Source organism: Urocitellus parryii, chromosome 3 (assembly GCF_045843805.1).
Source record: "Urocitellus parryii isolate mUroPar1 chromosome 3, mUroPar1.hap1, whole genome shotgun sequence".
NCBI classification, from domain to species: domain Eukaryota; kingdom Metazoa; phylum Chordata; class Mammalia; order Rodentia; family Sciuridae; genus Urocitellus; species Urocitellus parryii.
Window position 1 is genome coordinate 24,546,843 of NC_135533.1, and position 15,640 is coordinate 24,562,482.

At 37.7% G+C, this 15,640-nt stretch overlaps 1 protein-coding gene across 1 annotated transcript in view; it reads right to left on the reverse strand.

Moving 5' to 3' along the window:
- Positions 1–15,640, reverse strand: part of Abcb4 (ATP binding cassette subfamily B member 4) — a 72,287-nt gene that overhangs the window by 15,905 nt on the left and 40,742 nt on the right. Inside the window, exons 19-23 of the mRNA XM_026399352.2 lie at positions 15,231–15,308; positions 13,909–13,992; positions 12,690–12,893; positions 8,648–8,748; positions 6,677–6,817 (exon numbers count right to left, since the gene is read on the reverse strand). Coding sequence (XP_026255137.1) covers positions 6,677–6,817; positions 8,648–8,748; positions 12,690–12,893; positions 13,909–13,992; positions 15,231–15,308 — 608 coding nt within the window. The remainder of the gene's footprint in view (positions 1–6,676; positions 6,818–8,647; positions 8,749–12,689; positions 12,894–13,908; positions 13,993–15,230; positions 15,309–15,640) is intronic.

Consider the following 15,640-nt stretch of genomic DNA (forward strand, 5'->3'; position numbering starts at 1 on the left):
ACAACAAACAAACAAACAAACAAATAGTAATCTACTTTTTAAAATTGAAAAATGACCTGAAGACACTTCTACAAAGAAGAAATTAAAATAACCAAACATGAAAAAATGTTCAATATCATCAACCATCAGGGAATGCAAGTCAAAACTACAATGATATTCCATTTCACCCAGTTAGAGTGGCTATTATTAATGAACAAAAAACCCAAATGCTAGCAAGGATATAGAGAAAAAGGAACTCATATACTGTTGATAGGAATGTAAATTATTGCAGTCAATATACCAATATATACAGGTTACTCAAAATAGATCAATCATATGAACCAGCTATTTTTTTCCTGTGTAAACATACAAAGGAGGTGAGACCAGCAAATCCAAGAGACACTCGAGTGCCCTTGTTTATTGCACCTGTATTTACCCTATCCAACAGCCTCAGTGCCTATCAACAGATGAATGGATAAAGAAAATGTGGTACACGGGGCTGGGGATGTGGCTCAAGCGGTAGCGCGCTCGCCTGGCATGCGTGCAGCCCGGGTTCGATCCTCAGCACCACATACCAACAAAGATGTTGTGTCCGCCGAGAACTAAAAAATAAATATTAAAAATTCTCTCTCTCTCACTAAAAAAAAAAAAAAAAAAAAAAAGAAGAAGCAAAGATTTATGGGCTGGGGATGTGGCTCAAGTGGTAGCGTGCTTCCCTGGCATGCGTGCGGTCCAGGTTCAATCCTCAGCACCACATACAAAGAAAGATGTTATGTCCACCGAAAACTAAAAAAAATAAATATTAAAAAAAAATCTCTCTCTCTCTCTCTTTAAAAAAAATAATAAAGAAGTGAAGATTTATTAAAAAAAAAAAGAAAGAAAATGTGGTACATATACACAATGGAGTGTTATTCAGTGTCATAAACCATAATGAAATCCTGCCATTCACTGCTGAGGGCCATTGCCAAGTAGGAATGACGCATCAAAATTTCCTTGTTCTTCTATTTTACCCAATATTTGACTTTAAAATTCTCTCTTCTACCTTTTTCTATCTTGAATGTCTGTATCTAATAGTCATCTTAGCCTTTTGCATTTTCTATCTGAAATACCTTTATTTGACATTTTCAACCATTTTCTATCTTATTTCTATCTTCTAGTTTTCTTCTAAGGTTTGTACATTCACCCTTAGTTGCTTTTTTTTTTCCTCCTAGTTTTCTTTTGTTTCCTATTTTGTGGTTTTAAAATTCTTGTCTTCCTACATCTTTTTTATCTGACTACATCTTCTTTATCTTTTTTTTAACTTTTTATACTTCTGTCTTTAAAGTTTTTCACTTCAAATTTTTAATCTTCTTTATCTAAATATCTTTTATCCTATTATCTTCCCATTTTCATGGGTTTTTTTTTCCTCCATCATGAAGGCATCTTAACCACCTTCAATTTAACCTTTTAAAGCCATTTGCAACTTATTTAGACATTTTACAGCTTTTTACTTTACCACACAAAGATTATCTCATCTCCCTCTTTTTGGTTTAATAAGTACATTTTAATAGTTTGATGAGTAAAGCAATCTTTTTTCCGCCATGAAGGTATCTCGACCACCTTCAATTTAACCTTTTAAAGCCTTCCAATTATCATCTATACTGTACTTTTAAATGTACTTTTTCACCACCTACAGCTTCACTCTTTTAAACGAGGCTTAGATTCTGTTGAAATCGCTTTAATGTTAGTTTACATGGCTGCCCTTCAACCAAAGGCTTTTTTTTTTTTTTTACTCCATTAAGAAGCTTTGTCTCAATCTGCCATGTACAAATACCCTTTTCTTCTTTCTTCCTTTCTCAAGCTTTTAAAGTAAATCTAGTTTCCTCAAAATCTTTTTAAATGGCATTTTACAACTTTTTACTTTACCCCACAGAGATTATCTCATCTAGAAACATTTCTTTTTCCTTTAACCTTTTATATTAAAATATATTTTCACATCTTGAATCTTTTTATATCTCTTTTTTAACCATAAACTCTTTTTATAAATTCACATTCTGAAACAACCCTTATAAAATTTTTGAATTTAGACAAATTACTCCACTTTAATAAGATGAAATACTTTCATGTTTTTTTTGGTACTATAATATTGTAATTGAAACCCAACTGAAACTTCTTATACTCTTTGTATATAAATTACACCTGATAGAATCTTAACACTTCCAAATCGGCTGCTGTTCTCCCTGTGGAAAAACAAAAACAGAACCCCGACTCCAGACAATCACTGGGTCGGGACCTTTCCATTGTCCTGTTAGAATATCTTTCCAAAGTACCTTAGGCTTATGTACATTTTTTGGACATATATGCCTTTCCGCAGCACTAAGTCCTGATGAATCCAAATTTAAAAAGTTTAGAGTAAAAAGGGTTATTTTAAGTTTATCTTTGGGAGATATATACCCCTTAAATATCCTTTTAAATTTAAGTCTTTCAAAAGCATTCTGCCTTAGTTTTTAGAATTACTTTAGTCTTTTTAATTTTTTTGATGTGGTTTTAAACTAATTTCCTTCTAGTTTAATGTTTTCTAAATTGGCTCTTGTCTATAAATTTTAACACCCTCATCTGAGACTTGTAATTTCTGCACCACCAAAAATTAAAATTGATGGGCTTTTTGAAAAAATTACTAATAATCTCCTTGGTCTTTTTTTCAATATCTATTTTATTATTGCATTTTTTCCACATCATAAAGTTCTATTTTATTTTTGAGCTCAAACAAACCTAGGTTAATGTTTTTCTGATCAGTTTTATTTTTTGACTGTGTAGTTTTTAAACATTGCAATGGAGATTTCACCTAGGTAAAACTACAAGGCCTTTATTGTCTTATGTGTTGTATGTTATGTGTGCACACTTCTGTTTTGTGTTGTATGTCTGTATATGTGTATGTCCATATTTCATATATGAGGAGCACTCATGAAAAAATGGATCTGAATTTTTTTTTATTCACGTGATTTAAATGGTTTAATTTAAATTAGGTAAACAGCTGTTAAGGATTGTTTTTAAAGGTGGTTAATAGATCTGTTTGTTTACTAATTTAAATTAGGTAAACAGCTGTTAAGGATTGTTTTTAAAGGAGGTTAAGAGATCTGTTTGTTTACTTTCACCTTTCCTTCTCATTATATTTAATAATTCTGTTCAGGATAATGTCTCTTTAGCATCATTGCCAGAATTCCCATCTCCATCCCAGTGCCGGTGAAGACTAAGATAAAACCAAACTACAGCTTCTATGATAGCTATCACAGTAAACTGTATAAACTGATGCATCAATGAATATAACTCAACAAGTAATGCTCAATCAAGGACTCAATTTACTTTGGGAGGAAATGGACATATTGATAGACTCCTCCAATTTGAGTTGCTTGCAGAACTTGCCTGGACTATATATCAGTTGTATGCATTGTGAACTATCGTCTGGTGCAGCGAATTGTGGTACTGCTGGCATACCTTTGCTGATGGTGTCACCAGTGATGCAATTTCCTTGCCAGCGCACCCCATGTTAATTGTGGTAGTGCTGGCATATCTTTGCTGATGGTGTCACCAGTGACGCAATTTTTCCAAAGCAGCCGTCAATTGGCTTGCTGTCGTGGCATTTCTGTATCCTCCTCCCTTCTACTAGTGATGATCTAAAATTTGGGGGCCAACAGAGGTGAGGCAAAGAACCTCACCCCCCCACTGGCACCAAGGCTAAATTTGGGGGCCAACAGAGGTGAGGCAAGAACCTCACCCCCCCCCCCCCACTGGTGCATAGGCCTATCCACAAGTATGGCTGAATGCTGGACCAGTAGTCAGTGACGGGTTGATCCGATTGCAGTGGTATCAACCTAAGACAGGAGGCTGACGCCTAGAGGTCAGTTTTCCCATGACGGGTAAGAACCATATGTTGAATTGGACAACCTACCAGGCACGGTCCTTAAGCCACATTGCTTGTTGTTTAATTAATCAGAAGGGGGGAGATGCTGAGGGCCATTGCCAAGTAGGAATGACGCATCGAAATTTCCTTGCCAGCGTACCCCATGTTAAATGGATTTGCCTTGGAAATTCGCTATGACATTGCATGTGTGTTTGAGAAAGGTGACCCTGCTCAAGGACGAGGGTGAATCCAGGTTTAGGGTGTATCCTGCAGGTTTTAGGAAGTATCCCGGTTTAAGACAATTTGGGTTTAGGGCGTTCCCGGTTTAAGACAATCTGGGTTTAAGGCAGTTCCAGGTTTAAGATTATTGCTGCTGGGAATAGGGCGTATCCTGCTGCCTGAGTTCCTGTTGAGTTCTCGTGGAATTGAGAAAGTATTTGGGACGTGAATTGTGCGGCGGCAGAACTTGGATTTCCCCAGAACGTGTTTGTAGAGGGCCGGTGTGAGTTCGGGAATAAAGAATTGCTGTTTGAATCTACAAAGCTGTGAGTGGCTCGGGATTTTGTGCCCAGCCAAGACTGCTGCAATTCACAGCAATGTTTATGGAAATGGAGAATATTATGGTAAGTAAAATAAGTCACATAAAGAAAGACAAGTACCACATGTATCTCATATGTGGAAGATTAAAAAAAAAAAAAGTTGACCTGAAAGTAGAATAGTGACTACTAGAAATGGGATGGTGGAAAGGAGGAGAAAAAAGTTCACTTGGAATTGATCGATGCACACTATATACATTCATGGAAATATCACAGTGAACTCTATTAATATGTACAATATGTATTAAATAAAAATTTTTAAAGCATTTATTTGTGGGAAGTAAGCATTTACCAGAAGTAGCTTTTCTTCTGTAATTAAAATAATTACCCTCAAAAGATAGTTGTTCTCAACTGAAGGACCAATTATATGCTCTTTAAGGAATATATATATTGAATATGACAAGTTTTAGGAAGGGCTAAAGATCCTGATTTACATCTCCACAAAGCAATTTACTTCTGATACAAGAGTTCCCAGGAGAGAGGTTGGGGTGTCATTATTTTGGTTTGTTTGTTGTTTAAGTTTTTACCTCCATAATTTCTAAATTCAAAATATTGGAGGTATGGATGGGGGTGTACTAAGGCTCTCCCTTGATGATAAGGTTAGTTACCAAATATTAACTTATTTTTTAATATCTTTATTATATTTTATGTGATGCTGAGGATCAAACCCAGTGCCTCACGCATGCTAGGTGAGCACTCTACCGCTAAGCCACAACCCCAGTCCCCCAAATATTAACTTATTATAAAACTTATTATTATAATCACTATTATAAAGTGATAAACAACCCACATATGGCTGCCTACTTTCTCTACACAAGCTATTATCTAGTTTTAACATGAAAAATGAAAAAGCTGTATTCCAATTACCAAGAATTTAACATTTCAATGATTAAAAAAAAAAGCAACCATTTTTTCAGTGATATATTTCTAAACAATAAAAGCTATACTCTGAGATGTCATTCCCAGCTGATATTACCTTTGTCTCTCCAAAATCAGTTTTCATTTTCTACCCTTTGCCACCACCTTGTACCAATCTACTCCCCGCCCTGGGAGGCTGAACTACATCAAAAGGTTTTCTTGTCCTCTGGACCTGATAAGGCAGACAAGGAAAGGCACTAGCAGGGCATGGGATTGCTGAAGGAATGAGGCTGTGCTCTTTGTTTCTTTGGTCCCTTTCTTGTAAGGATTGCTTGAATGATGGCTGTCCCTCCACCAAAGATGGAGGAAGAGCTCCATGCTTAAGAGAATGTTATGGTCTTTACCTCCTCTTGTCCTTTAGGGCTTGTGGTGGCAACAATTTCTAACTGGTTACTCCTGGGTACTATGTACCTTCACACTTCTCACACCTCTGTTAACAGATTCTTCATGGAACTCCTTAATTACCCCATTTAAGCTGCCATTTTGTCTCCTGCCAGGATCTTGATTGATACAAAGATTAGGTATATATTTTTTTCCATGCTTTATTTTAATTTTGGATGAAACAAAAGAAGAGCTCTTTCTTAAATATTTTCATTTTTTCTTGAACTTATTTCAAAAAAAGGTTATTCACAATTGCTTTAAAATCATCCCATCAGAGTGGAAATGTGCCTAATGATCATAAAGGAGTGGTTTTCTTCTTTCAAGTACAAAGTGTAATCTAATCAGATGTACTTGGCATTTTATAAAAAGAAGAATGTGGCAATCAGAAACAATTTGGTTAGCCTTGGAACCAAGGGAAAGGCGGGGGCTAAAAGAAAAATGTTGGCAGAGCCCAGGCGTGGTTAGGAAGAACCTGGCTTTGCTGGACTTCACTCAAGCACTCCCATCCCATGGTCCAGGCCTTGCTTTGGTTGCAGATAAACAGCAAGCTATTTAACCCTCTATTTTCAGTCCATGGTCATCGTCGACTTTCTAGTTATATTTTCTTTCTGCCTAAATTCTGCAAAGGGAAAATCTGCTGCCCTCCTGACTGGGGTTCCACATATAACCAAAATTATGCTTTATGATCATTTTCACAAGCTTGATTAATTTCAGTCCACTGGGATGATGAAACTGCACTTGGAGTGTTGACAAGATCAGACTTCTGTGCCTGCCAGGGTGAAAACTCCGGTAAATTTAACTCCCTGATATCATCTTTGGACAAATGGGATTTTTTTTCTTACTACAAATATTTGCATAAACCTACTGGAACTTTATCATAGGGTTAATATAGAATAATCTTAATATTTTTAAAGCTACTCACAGAATAACATCTCTGAAGCGCATATGTCCATTCACAATGAGATAAGCACCAAATCGAAAGCAACCAGCATAGGAAAAATACATAAATGCTTGTGAGATACTAAAAGTGATTCCATAGATATGTGCCTTCCTCACTGAATTCCTGAAAGGCAAGTAAGTATATGCATAATTAGTATATTCATAGCCATCTATTCAGACTTTCTTAGTATTGTATAGTAGAAAGAACACAGCTTCAAGAATCAACTAACTGGGGCTTAAATTCTACCTTTGGTTATAGGAGTTTGGTAAATGTTTCAATATACAAATCTTTCTCATTTGTACAGTGGATATAATAGCTATAATGAGTAAATGGTTTCAGAACTAAATTCAGTAAAACAATATAAATGTCTTTTGTAGTGCCTAGCTCACAGTGGTTGGTCAAATGATAGTCACTACTGCTATTATTACACATATGTAAATGAATAAACATAGTTGTATCAAAAATGTAAACATAGTTATGTCAAAAATACGCAGAATGTCAAATACAGAACTAAAGTTTGAATCATCTGATGGTGATTTCTTTAATATTGTTATCTGGTCTCTTGTATATAGCTGTCATCTCTTATGTTGAAATTGATGTCTCAGATCCATAAAAGTCGTGTGTTTGAAGTTCATACAGACACACACCCAAAGTCCTTCCTGCAAATAGATCCTGCCAACCTCATATATAATTTCATTTTCATCATTTCTAATTAGACTTCATGCTATACTTTAGGCTTCCAAAACCTCCAAAGGAATCTTAATTTATTTACTCTCAAACCCATAGTGTTCCTGATTTGGACAGTATAACATAAGTGCAGTGAGCATGTTGTTGCAACATTTCACATGACTGAACAATTTGCAAGGTTATTGAATCTTTAATTATAAACAAATTCATAACTTGCTTCAGCTTGTTTTCCTCCTTAATTCTTTGAAGTTCAAAATAAATGGTAGGGTCATAGGTAATGGTGCATACATACATATGTCCAACATTGAATGGATAGAAAAATGTAACTGCATATTCTTTTATAGTATTATACAAACTATACATAACTGAAGAAATGGAACTAATCAAGAATTTCAAGGATCCTTTTTAAATTTCAAGAATCCTTTTTAAATTTGCAAGTGTTCACACTAACTGTAGTCCAAAAATTGTTTCAGACTACAAAGTTGTAATCTAAGTTGTGTTCAGCTTTGTCAGTGTGACAGCATATTCATTTATAAAATCAGGTCACAGTGGAGACAAGCACCACACAGACCAACTGGCAGCTTTTTGAAAATTGTTCAGCTGTAAGCTAGTGAAATTAGTTGTGTGTCTTTGTCTTCAATGTAGGTTGGATTGGGTCCTCATCAGAGAACAAATGGCATACCTTTCTCTGAAATACACCAAATAACAAATTTCATCTTTGGATCAGTTTACCCACTCCAAAGAAAATAAAAGTTTGAGCAATTCCTTAAGAGAATGTTCATCCTGAATCATCTATATGGGTTATTTATGTAGCCTACACAAATGACTGAGCTGTTATGCAATTCTCTGTACCTTTTCACTCTTAGAGACATAATCTTACTGTTTTTATAAGAGGTATAAACATCTAATTCCAAGCCAGATGCAGTGACTCATACTTGCAATCCCAGCAACTCAGAAGACTGAGGCAGGAGTAGCATAAGTTTGAGACCAGCTTTGGCAACTGATTGAGACCGTGTCTCAAAAAATTAAAAGGGCTCAGCACTCCTGGGTTCAATCCCCAGCAACACACACACACACACACACACACACACACACACACACACACTCACACACTAATCCTAAGCCACTTATTTTCAGTTAGATAGTTATTGGAGAAAGGTCATCTTATGGTCATTGTTTGAAGCAGCAGACTTTTAATTATCTTTTGGGCACACTGATTCAGCCTTTGGGAAAGCACTGGGTTCTTAGTAATATTTTGTTCATTACCTGTAAGGCCCATACAATTTTTCGACATACATTGCTTCAAATTTTCTTTCTTGGGTCAAGGATACAACTGTCCTAATATTTTCTATTGCCTCTGTTGCAATCTGTAACAGAACAGACTTTCATTAGAAGAGACAATTTAATTTCTGAAATAATTAAAAATATAAGGCTTAGGGCTCTGTCAAAAGTATCCTGAGGGTTCAGTTGAAGGGTTTTAGATTCCTTCAGTTAAAAGCAAAAGGCAGAAAGTGTTCTTCAATACCAGTTTTAGGATGAAACTGGTACTTCTGGTCATATTAAGTATAGTAGGTAAGTATTTGTATGCTCAGGGAGGCCAACAGCTCACAGAAGAGACAATGGCCTGGGCACCAGAGGCCTGGATCTGTTCCTAGTCCTGCCAGAGAGTGGATACATGACTGACCTCGGCTACAACCCCTTTTCTTTCTTCACCATGTCGAGTTCTTGAAGAGAGGATTAGGCTGTGGTTTCTAAACGTTCACTGGAGATGCCAGTCATTTTCTCTCCTTGGAGAAGCTGTCTACCCACAAGAGGGGAGGCGTCACCTTTGTGAACAACTTGACCTTGCTTTAAATCCCTAATTAAACCAAGGACACTTGACTGATCTGGGTCAATCAGATCTGGTTCCCTGGACCAAGAGGCAAGTACCTGAACTGTGGTGCCAGAGGGAAATGTCACCATGTGGGTGTAGGAAGCTGGTCTGAATATAGAGCACTTTAGAGGAACAGTGTGTGGAAAGACTCAGACAACAGAACTCGGGGTTCAAAGAGCCAGTTCATATCATCTGTCTATACTTCCTGCATTTTGGGGTTTCTATACCAAACCGTTTTATACACAAACCAGCCAGATCAGTTTTCTGATTCTTACAGGCAAATCACCCTTATTGAACGTGGTCTGTGACTTAACTACTGAGTCTAAATCAGTTCTGCAGTTGAGTTGCCCAAACCATCAGCCCAGGAAGCATAAGATCTTAATTTTACATTTTGTCTTATCAGCTTTAAGACTTCTCTCAGTTGTGATTCTATAACCAAATAAAAGCAAGATATCAAAGACTTTGGGCTGAATAGCTGTATATTATAAATGAAAGATCTAACAGGTAGTAATAGCCAGAACACTGCTTCATGAATTGGCATGATCTCATTTAGCCTCCCAACAACCCTGTAGGGTACATATTATTCCTACTTTTAAAATTAGGGAACTGGGGTACAGAGAAGGTTCCCATTTGCTCAAACCTCTGGAGTAAATAAGTAGGAGCACAAGGATTGCCTACCAGGCCATGTTCTGCCAAGTCTATGTTCTTAGCCTCCATACTGTGTTGCTCCTACTTTGTAATTTACACAAAGAGAAAGCAGTTGTGAACAACTTGATACTCAAATCTGGACTTTCTGGTCAAGGATTAACTGCTTGTGAACTAGCTCTGGTAGGCCTTCTAATCTCAGCAACTAGGTCTGGATCAAGACACTTACAAAAAGTTGAGGCTGTTTTCACTAAATAGAGTTAGGAGGAACAAGGCTGGGGAAATCAATTAGTAGGCTGTGCCTAGTTGCACTTCATATCTCTTTGAGACTATCAAGTTACACATAGGCAGGCCCACCATTTTCTCATCACCCAGCAATCCATACCTTCATTACCAAGACCTTTTTGAAGAATTGAAATTAATCTGCACCCCAGGTAAATCAGTGCACTTCTTTCTGAACAAAGAGTGATGGCAGGGGTGTTCTATAAATGTCTAACCCCCATTCTGCCAGTTAACAGTTGGCTAAGAAAACAATATTGAACTATGATTGGAAACTTTAAATGTTAATTACCAGCAATTCAATCTCTCATTGTACATTTTTACCTGTGAGGTTAAAGTAGCTACTAAAAAATTAGACTGGTCAGTCTGAGTTATTCATTCCTGGATCCATAAAATAAGTTTCAAGAAGGAACTTGGCCAATATCTGACACAATTTCTCATTTCACTAAGTTAGAGAGTATGGGCCAGAAGAGTTGGGGATCTTCTTCAGCACCATACACTGAACAACTAAGCTGAGACTACCAACCCAAGGTATTTTGTTTTGTTCTGTTTGCAATACTGCTTAATTCTGCTTATTTCTATGTGACTTACTCCTGCCAAAATTTTAGCAATTTTCAGTATTACCATGTTTAACAGTTAAAGACTATTATGTGAACTAGACTCAAGATGTGTTCTTTTTCTGTAATTTGTCTAAGGAAAGGTTATTTTCATTCTGATCATTTTCCCTTCTGAAATGTGGGAACAATCAGGGATGGTGCGGGAGGGAACAAAACAATAGGGTATTTTTTTTTAGCAGTTAGTTGTGACACATGGAAGTGAAGAAAGTAATGCCTTAAAACACCCACAAAACAACCAAGAGGATCTTCAAATAATTTGGAACACTTAGGGATTCACACACAGGAATCACACACTGTTCCAGAGAACTCTGACTCCAGGAAAGGACAGAACGTGCAAATGGAAGTGCTCTGGCTGAAACCTTGAGATGATACCTATGCTGCATAGAGTTGCCCTGGTGTCAGGTCACGATGGCGAAAGGTTAATGGGACCTAATTGGTTTAGTCAGAACATGTTTGGTTCTAATTCTACTCACATTAATGCCTCCCATGTGGCCCAAGACATGCAACCCTGGAGGCTTTCTTCCCTGTAAGGTGGAGATACAGACAGTATCCCACCTCACATAACTGTAGAAAAGGTCAGGTTGCAGTAATGTTCGTGAGAGGGTTTTAAGTGTGGTGTTTAGAAACTATTACAATTTATATTCATTATCTGTTTTACCTCCTAATGTTTCAATAAAAGATAATATTTACATCCATAAGAGTAAAAATATTTATGATTGTCATCTACATTTGAGCATTTAAATGCAGGTCTGGGCAAATCAGTGTTTACTTGTAGATTTAGACCCATTCAAACACCTATAAAGAGACTAGAGAGAAAACTTGGAAACTAGGCCAGGCACAGTGGTGCACACCTGTAATCCCAGCAGCTCAGGAGGCTAAGGCAGGGGGATTGCGAGTTCAAATCCAGCCTCAGCAATTTAGTGGGCCCTAAGCAACTCAATGAGACCCTGTCTCTAAATAAAATATAAAAAAGGCTGGGGATATAGCTCAGTGGTTAAGCGCCCCTGGGTTAAATCCCCAGTACCAAAACAAAAACAAAAAAATCTCAAAACCTTGAAAACCAAACTTGAATCCTACCTCCACCTCTTTTCCACCCCCTGCACTGGGAATCAAATCCAGGCCTTGCACATGCTAGGCAAGCACTCTACCACTGAGCTACACCCCAATCCCATGCCTCTAACTTCTGCTTGAAATGTTTAAAAAAAACATGTTATTATCCTCACCTGCTTCATAAGGAGGTGGAATGAGTTGGTGCATATAAATAGGACAGTAATTGGCACACAGTAAGGCTCAAGTAATATTAGCCCAATTGCCCCACTAGTTAGAACCACAAACCTGAGGCATTACTGCCACCTGGTGGCTTCCAGCCTTAAAGATAGAAATCACAGCCAAGAAGAACAGTTGTCTCCTAAGCACAGCAGAATGTCTGACTTTCAACAATTCCCTTCTGTTCACTGCTTTAAAGTCTCTTTTTCTGTAAAACAGGGTGACATTTGTTCTAAGAATGGCATCAGGCCAGGCATGGTGGCACATGCCTGTAATTCCAGCAGATCAGGAAGCTGAGGTAGGATCACAAGTTCAAAACCAGCCTGGGGATGTAACTCAGTCATTACATACCCCTGGGTTCATCAAGGGTACTTGAAGTAAAAATGAAATGCATTTTGAAAATTCAGTTCTTTATAATAACCCACATGTTAAGTGCTTTTTACAAGCTAAAAGATTTATAGTAATCTCATTTTCGAGTTCTAGGCATTGTTAGTAGGTAAAATATTTCATAAATTGTTTAAAATGACTAGTTTTAGTGAGCACAAACATTAAAATATGTGTATTGTAATAATTCAAATGGAATGTATAAAAACAATAGTTTCACTAATTGAAACCTGATTTAACCCACCTTTCCAGCAGTTTCCAGTTCTTTTTTATCCCTTTTGGCATTTCCAGCCAACATTTTCATTTCAACAATTCCTGAGAGAGCAATAATTGGAACAACTGATAGCAGCAAAAGGGTTAATTGCCAACCATAGATAAATGATATGATGATACCAGTTCCGAGGTTAGCTGTATTCTGTGCAATTAAAGCCAGCCTGGTTCCCGTGGCCTGGAAGAGAAGAGGAATAGAACATTGTAGGTGAAGTTCCAAGTCCATGGTCAGCATGGTGCATGGGTTTTGTGCCTGCACTAACATTCCCTCTTTTTCTCCAATAATCCCAAACACCTGTGCTTAACTCACGATGCTCTACAGGCCAGCTTTGTTATCCTCTAGCTTGTTCCTCTTTTCCCATGTGACCAACATTATAGCACCAAGTTATCTACCGCTCTGCTGTGGATGGGTAGTGGGGACACATGAACATTCTCACAAAGGCACCATTCAAAGAGGAAGCCGACTCCAATATACTCTAGTAATTTTAAAGGCCATTTGCTTCAAATGTGAATGACAGAAATTAACACACCTCCAGAGACCATGTTACAAAGCACACATATTCTAAGAGACTGTCTATCACAGAGCACGTATAAGATCAAATTAGTGTACCACTCAGAAAATGAGGGCCACTTGTCACCATTGCAGGGGACTCACTGGCATACATTTTCTCCTCTCTTCTATTGTGTGGCAACAGCTACCTTTAGAGTAGCCCTCCTCTGCTTCCATGGCAGGACCTAAGCCAGTCAGGGCATAGCCTTCCCCTGAAGACAGTTATTGTTTCAGGGCTGGACATGTGACCCAAATTAGTTCAAATCAGGTTTAAAGGGAGGACATTTATTTGGAGGTTGAGACAGTTGTTCACTCTTTCCCTGCATGAGAATAAGGAAGACCATAGCTCTAAGACTGCTACTGGTGGTCAATCTATGACCAAAGGGAATGAGCCTAGGGACTAAGTCAACACTGAGGAGGGAACTCAGACCATGCAGACAGAAGGAACCTGGGTTCCTGATGAGGTTTTTGAGCTGATGGATCAATTAACCCAGAAGTCTAACCTTCCTCTGACTATTTAGGCCTGTTTGAGTTGGGTTTTCTTCTATTTCCAGCAGAAATCATCTTAGCAGATGTAGTAGCTATGCTTTATGTATTTTGTTTGTTTTTAAGGAAAAATACAAATAAAGTATAGACTACATACTCCTTGGACTTGGGCAGCATCCGTGGCAAGTCTTGTAGAAAGTGCACCAGTACTGTTTTTGTGATCATCAAACCAGCTCATGTCCTACGGTACAAAATATACTTTTAAATTAGGTCAAAATTAAATAAGCAAAGAAGATCAGATAAAAAAGAAACTCCCAAAGTTTCAATGCAGAAGAAATATCCACATTGGACTTGGGTACTGAATTTTAAGGGAGACCCTGCTTGTGATATGCAGTCCTGTCCAACCCTGAGCACATCTTGCTCACACACAGTCCACTAGGCCCCACCTCCCAGTAGCTTTTTGGTGAACTGGGACATCTGTGGCAGGGCTCATCCACTGCCAGCTTCACCATGTGGCATTTTAGCCACCCAATCATCACAACTTGTACCATGGACACTTCTGCCTCAATAGAGGGTCCTCTGTCATAAAGAGTGGTAGAGTCATGTGGGAAATGCCTATCTTATAAATTCCAGGCAGTAGAAATTAAGCCCTAGTTTCTCACCATATTTTTGTTTTAAGAGTGTGTCTTAGATTTGATTTCAATTATAAGCTACTCACCCACCGCATCTTTTACCTTCATATGAAAGAATTTTCTCTACCTAACAAGAGTTTAAAAGATGCTGAAGAAAAAGATTTATCAACTCAGACTTGCTCAAAATGTAATACCTGCTACGTGTGCTTGTGTGAACAAGAAAATCAATTCTGGTCAATAGGACTGGAGATAGTCCTCTCTTAGGTCCTTTCTATCCAAATACAGAATTCATGTTTGCACATTTCCCCACACATCCTTCACTAGAATGCAAACTCACCAAAAAAGTAGAGAGTGAATTTTAGTGTATCAGCACTCTATCTGGTACATGGTAAGTGATGTTTGAATTAATTAACAAGTGAATTAATGTCAAGCCAGAAACAAAACTTGAGTACCAACTGTGAAAACCTACAGTTAGTATGATCAGTTGTGGTACATGAACATGCAAGCTACCAACTACCTTTTCCTTTGTATAAAGGCACCCTAAAGTCTCCAATGACTGACCAGTGCTGGGTATGGGGTCCACAGAAGAGATACAAGTCTTGAAATGATAATGTCCTCAAGGATAGAGATAATTAGTTAAAAAAATCTACTGAAATTAAGACTACTCCCATGAAGACCCTGAATATCTAGATATTGAAGGACTGGGACAATTTGCAGGATTCTGATCAATCTTTGCATGGATGCAGTGGAGGAAATATGCACATCAGTGTGCCAATAAGAACTGGAAGAGGCCTAAAATGAAAGAACTCTGAAAACCCAGAAGGCACTCGCCAGTACACACACTCACCTGTCTTAGCATCGCTTTAAAAGCCATGGACCGCAGCCTTGTGGTGAGGATCTCTCCAGCTTTCCCAAATGTAAAGCCCTGGGCGGGAAGAAAACGCTCTGACCCTTTTGATTGTCACTAGCATTCTTACATGAATGCACATATTCATAATGATTTCTGTATTATTTATACATTAACTAATACATTCAAATAATAAAAGCCTAGGACCAAATATTAATTCAAAGTCCCAAATTAAAATGCATGCACTGGTGAATAACTAGTATGCATTAGACTCATATGACTGAAAACCATAAAACTGTAGTTTTGGCTCTAAACCATTCTAAATAGGCTTATTTTAAAAAAACTTTCAAGAGTAACGTCTCAGTGACAAAGTTACCATATATAACTTTCGGTGTGTTCTTAATACTTTC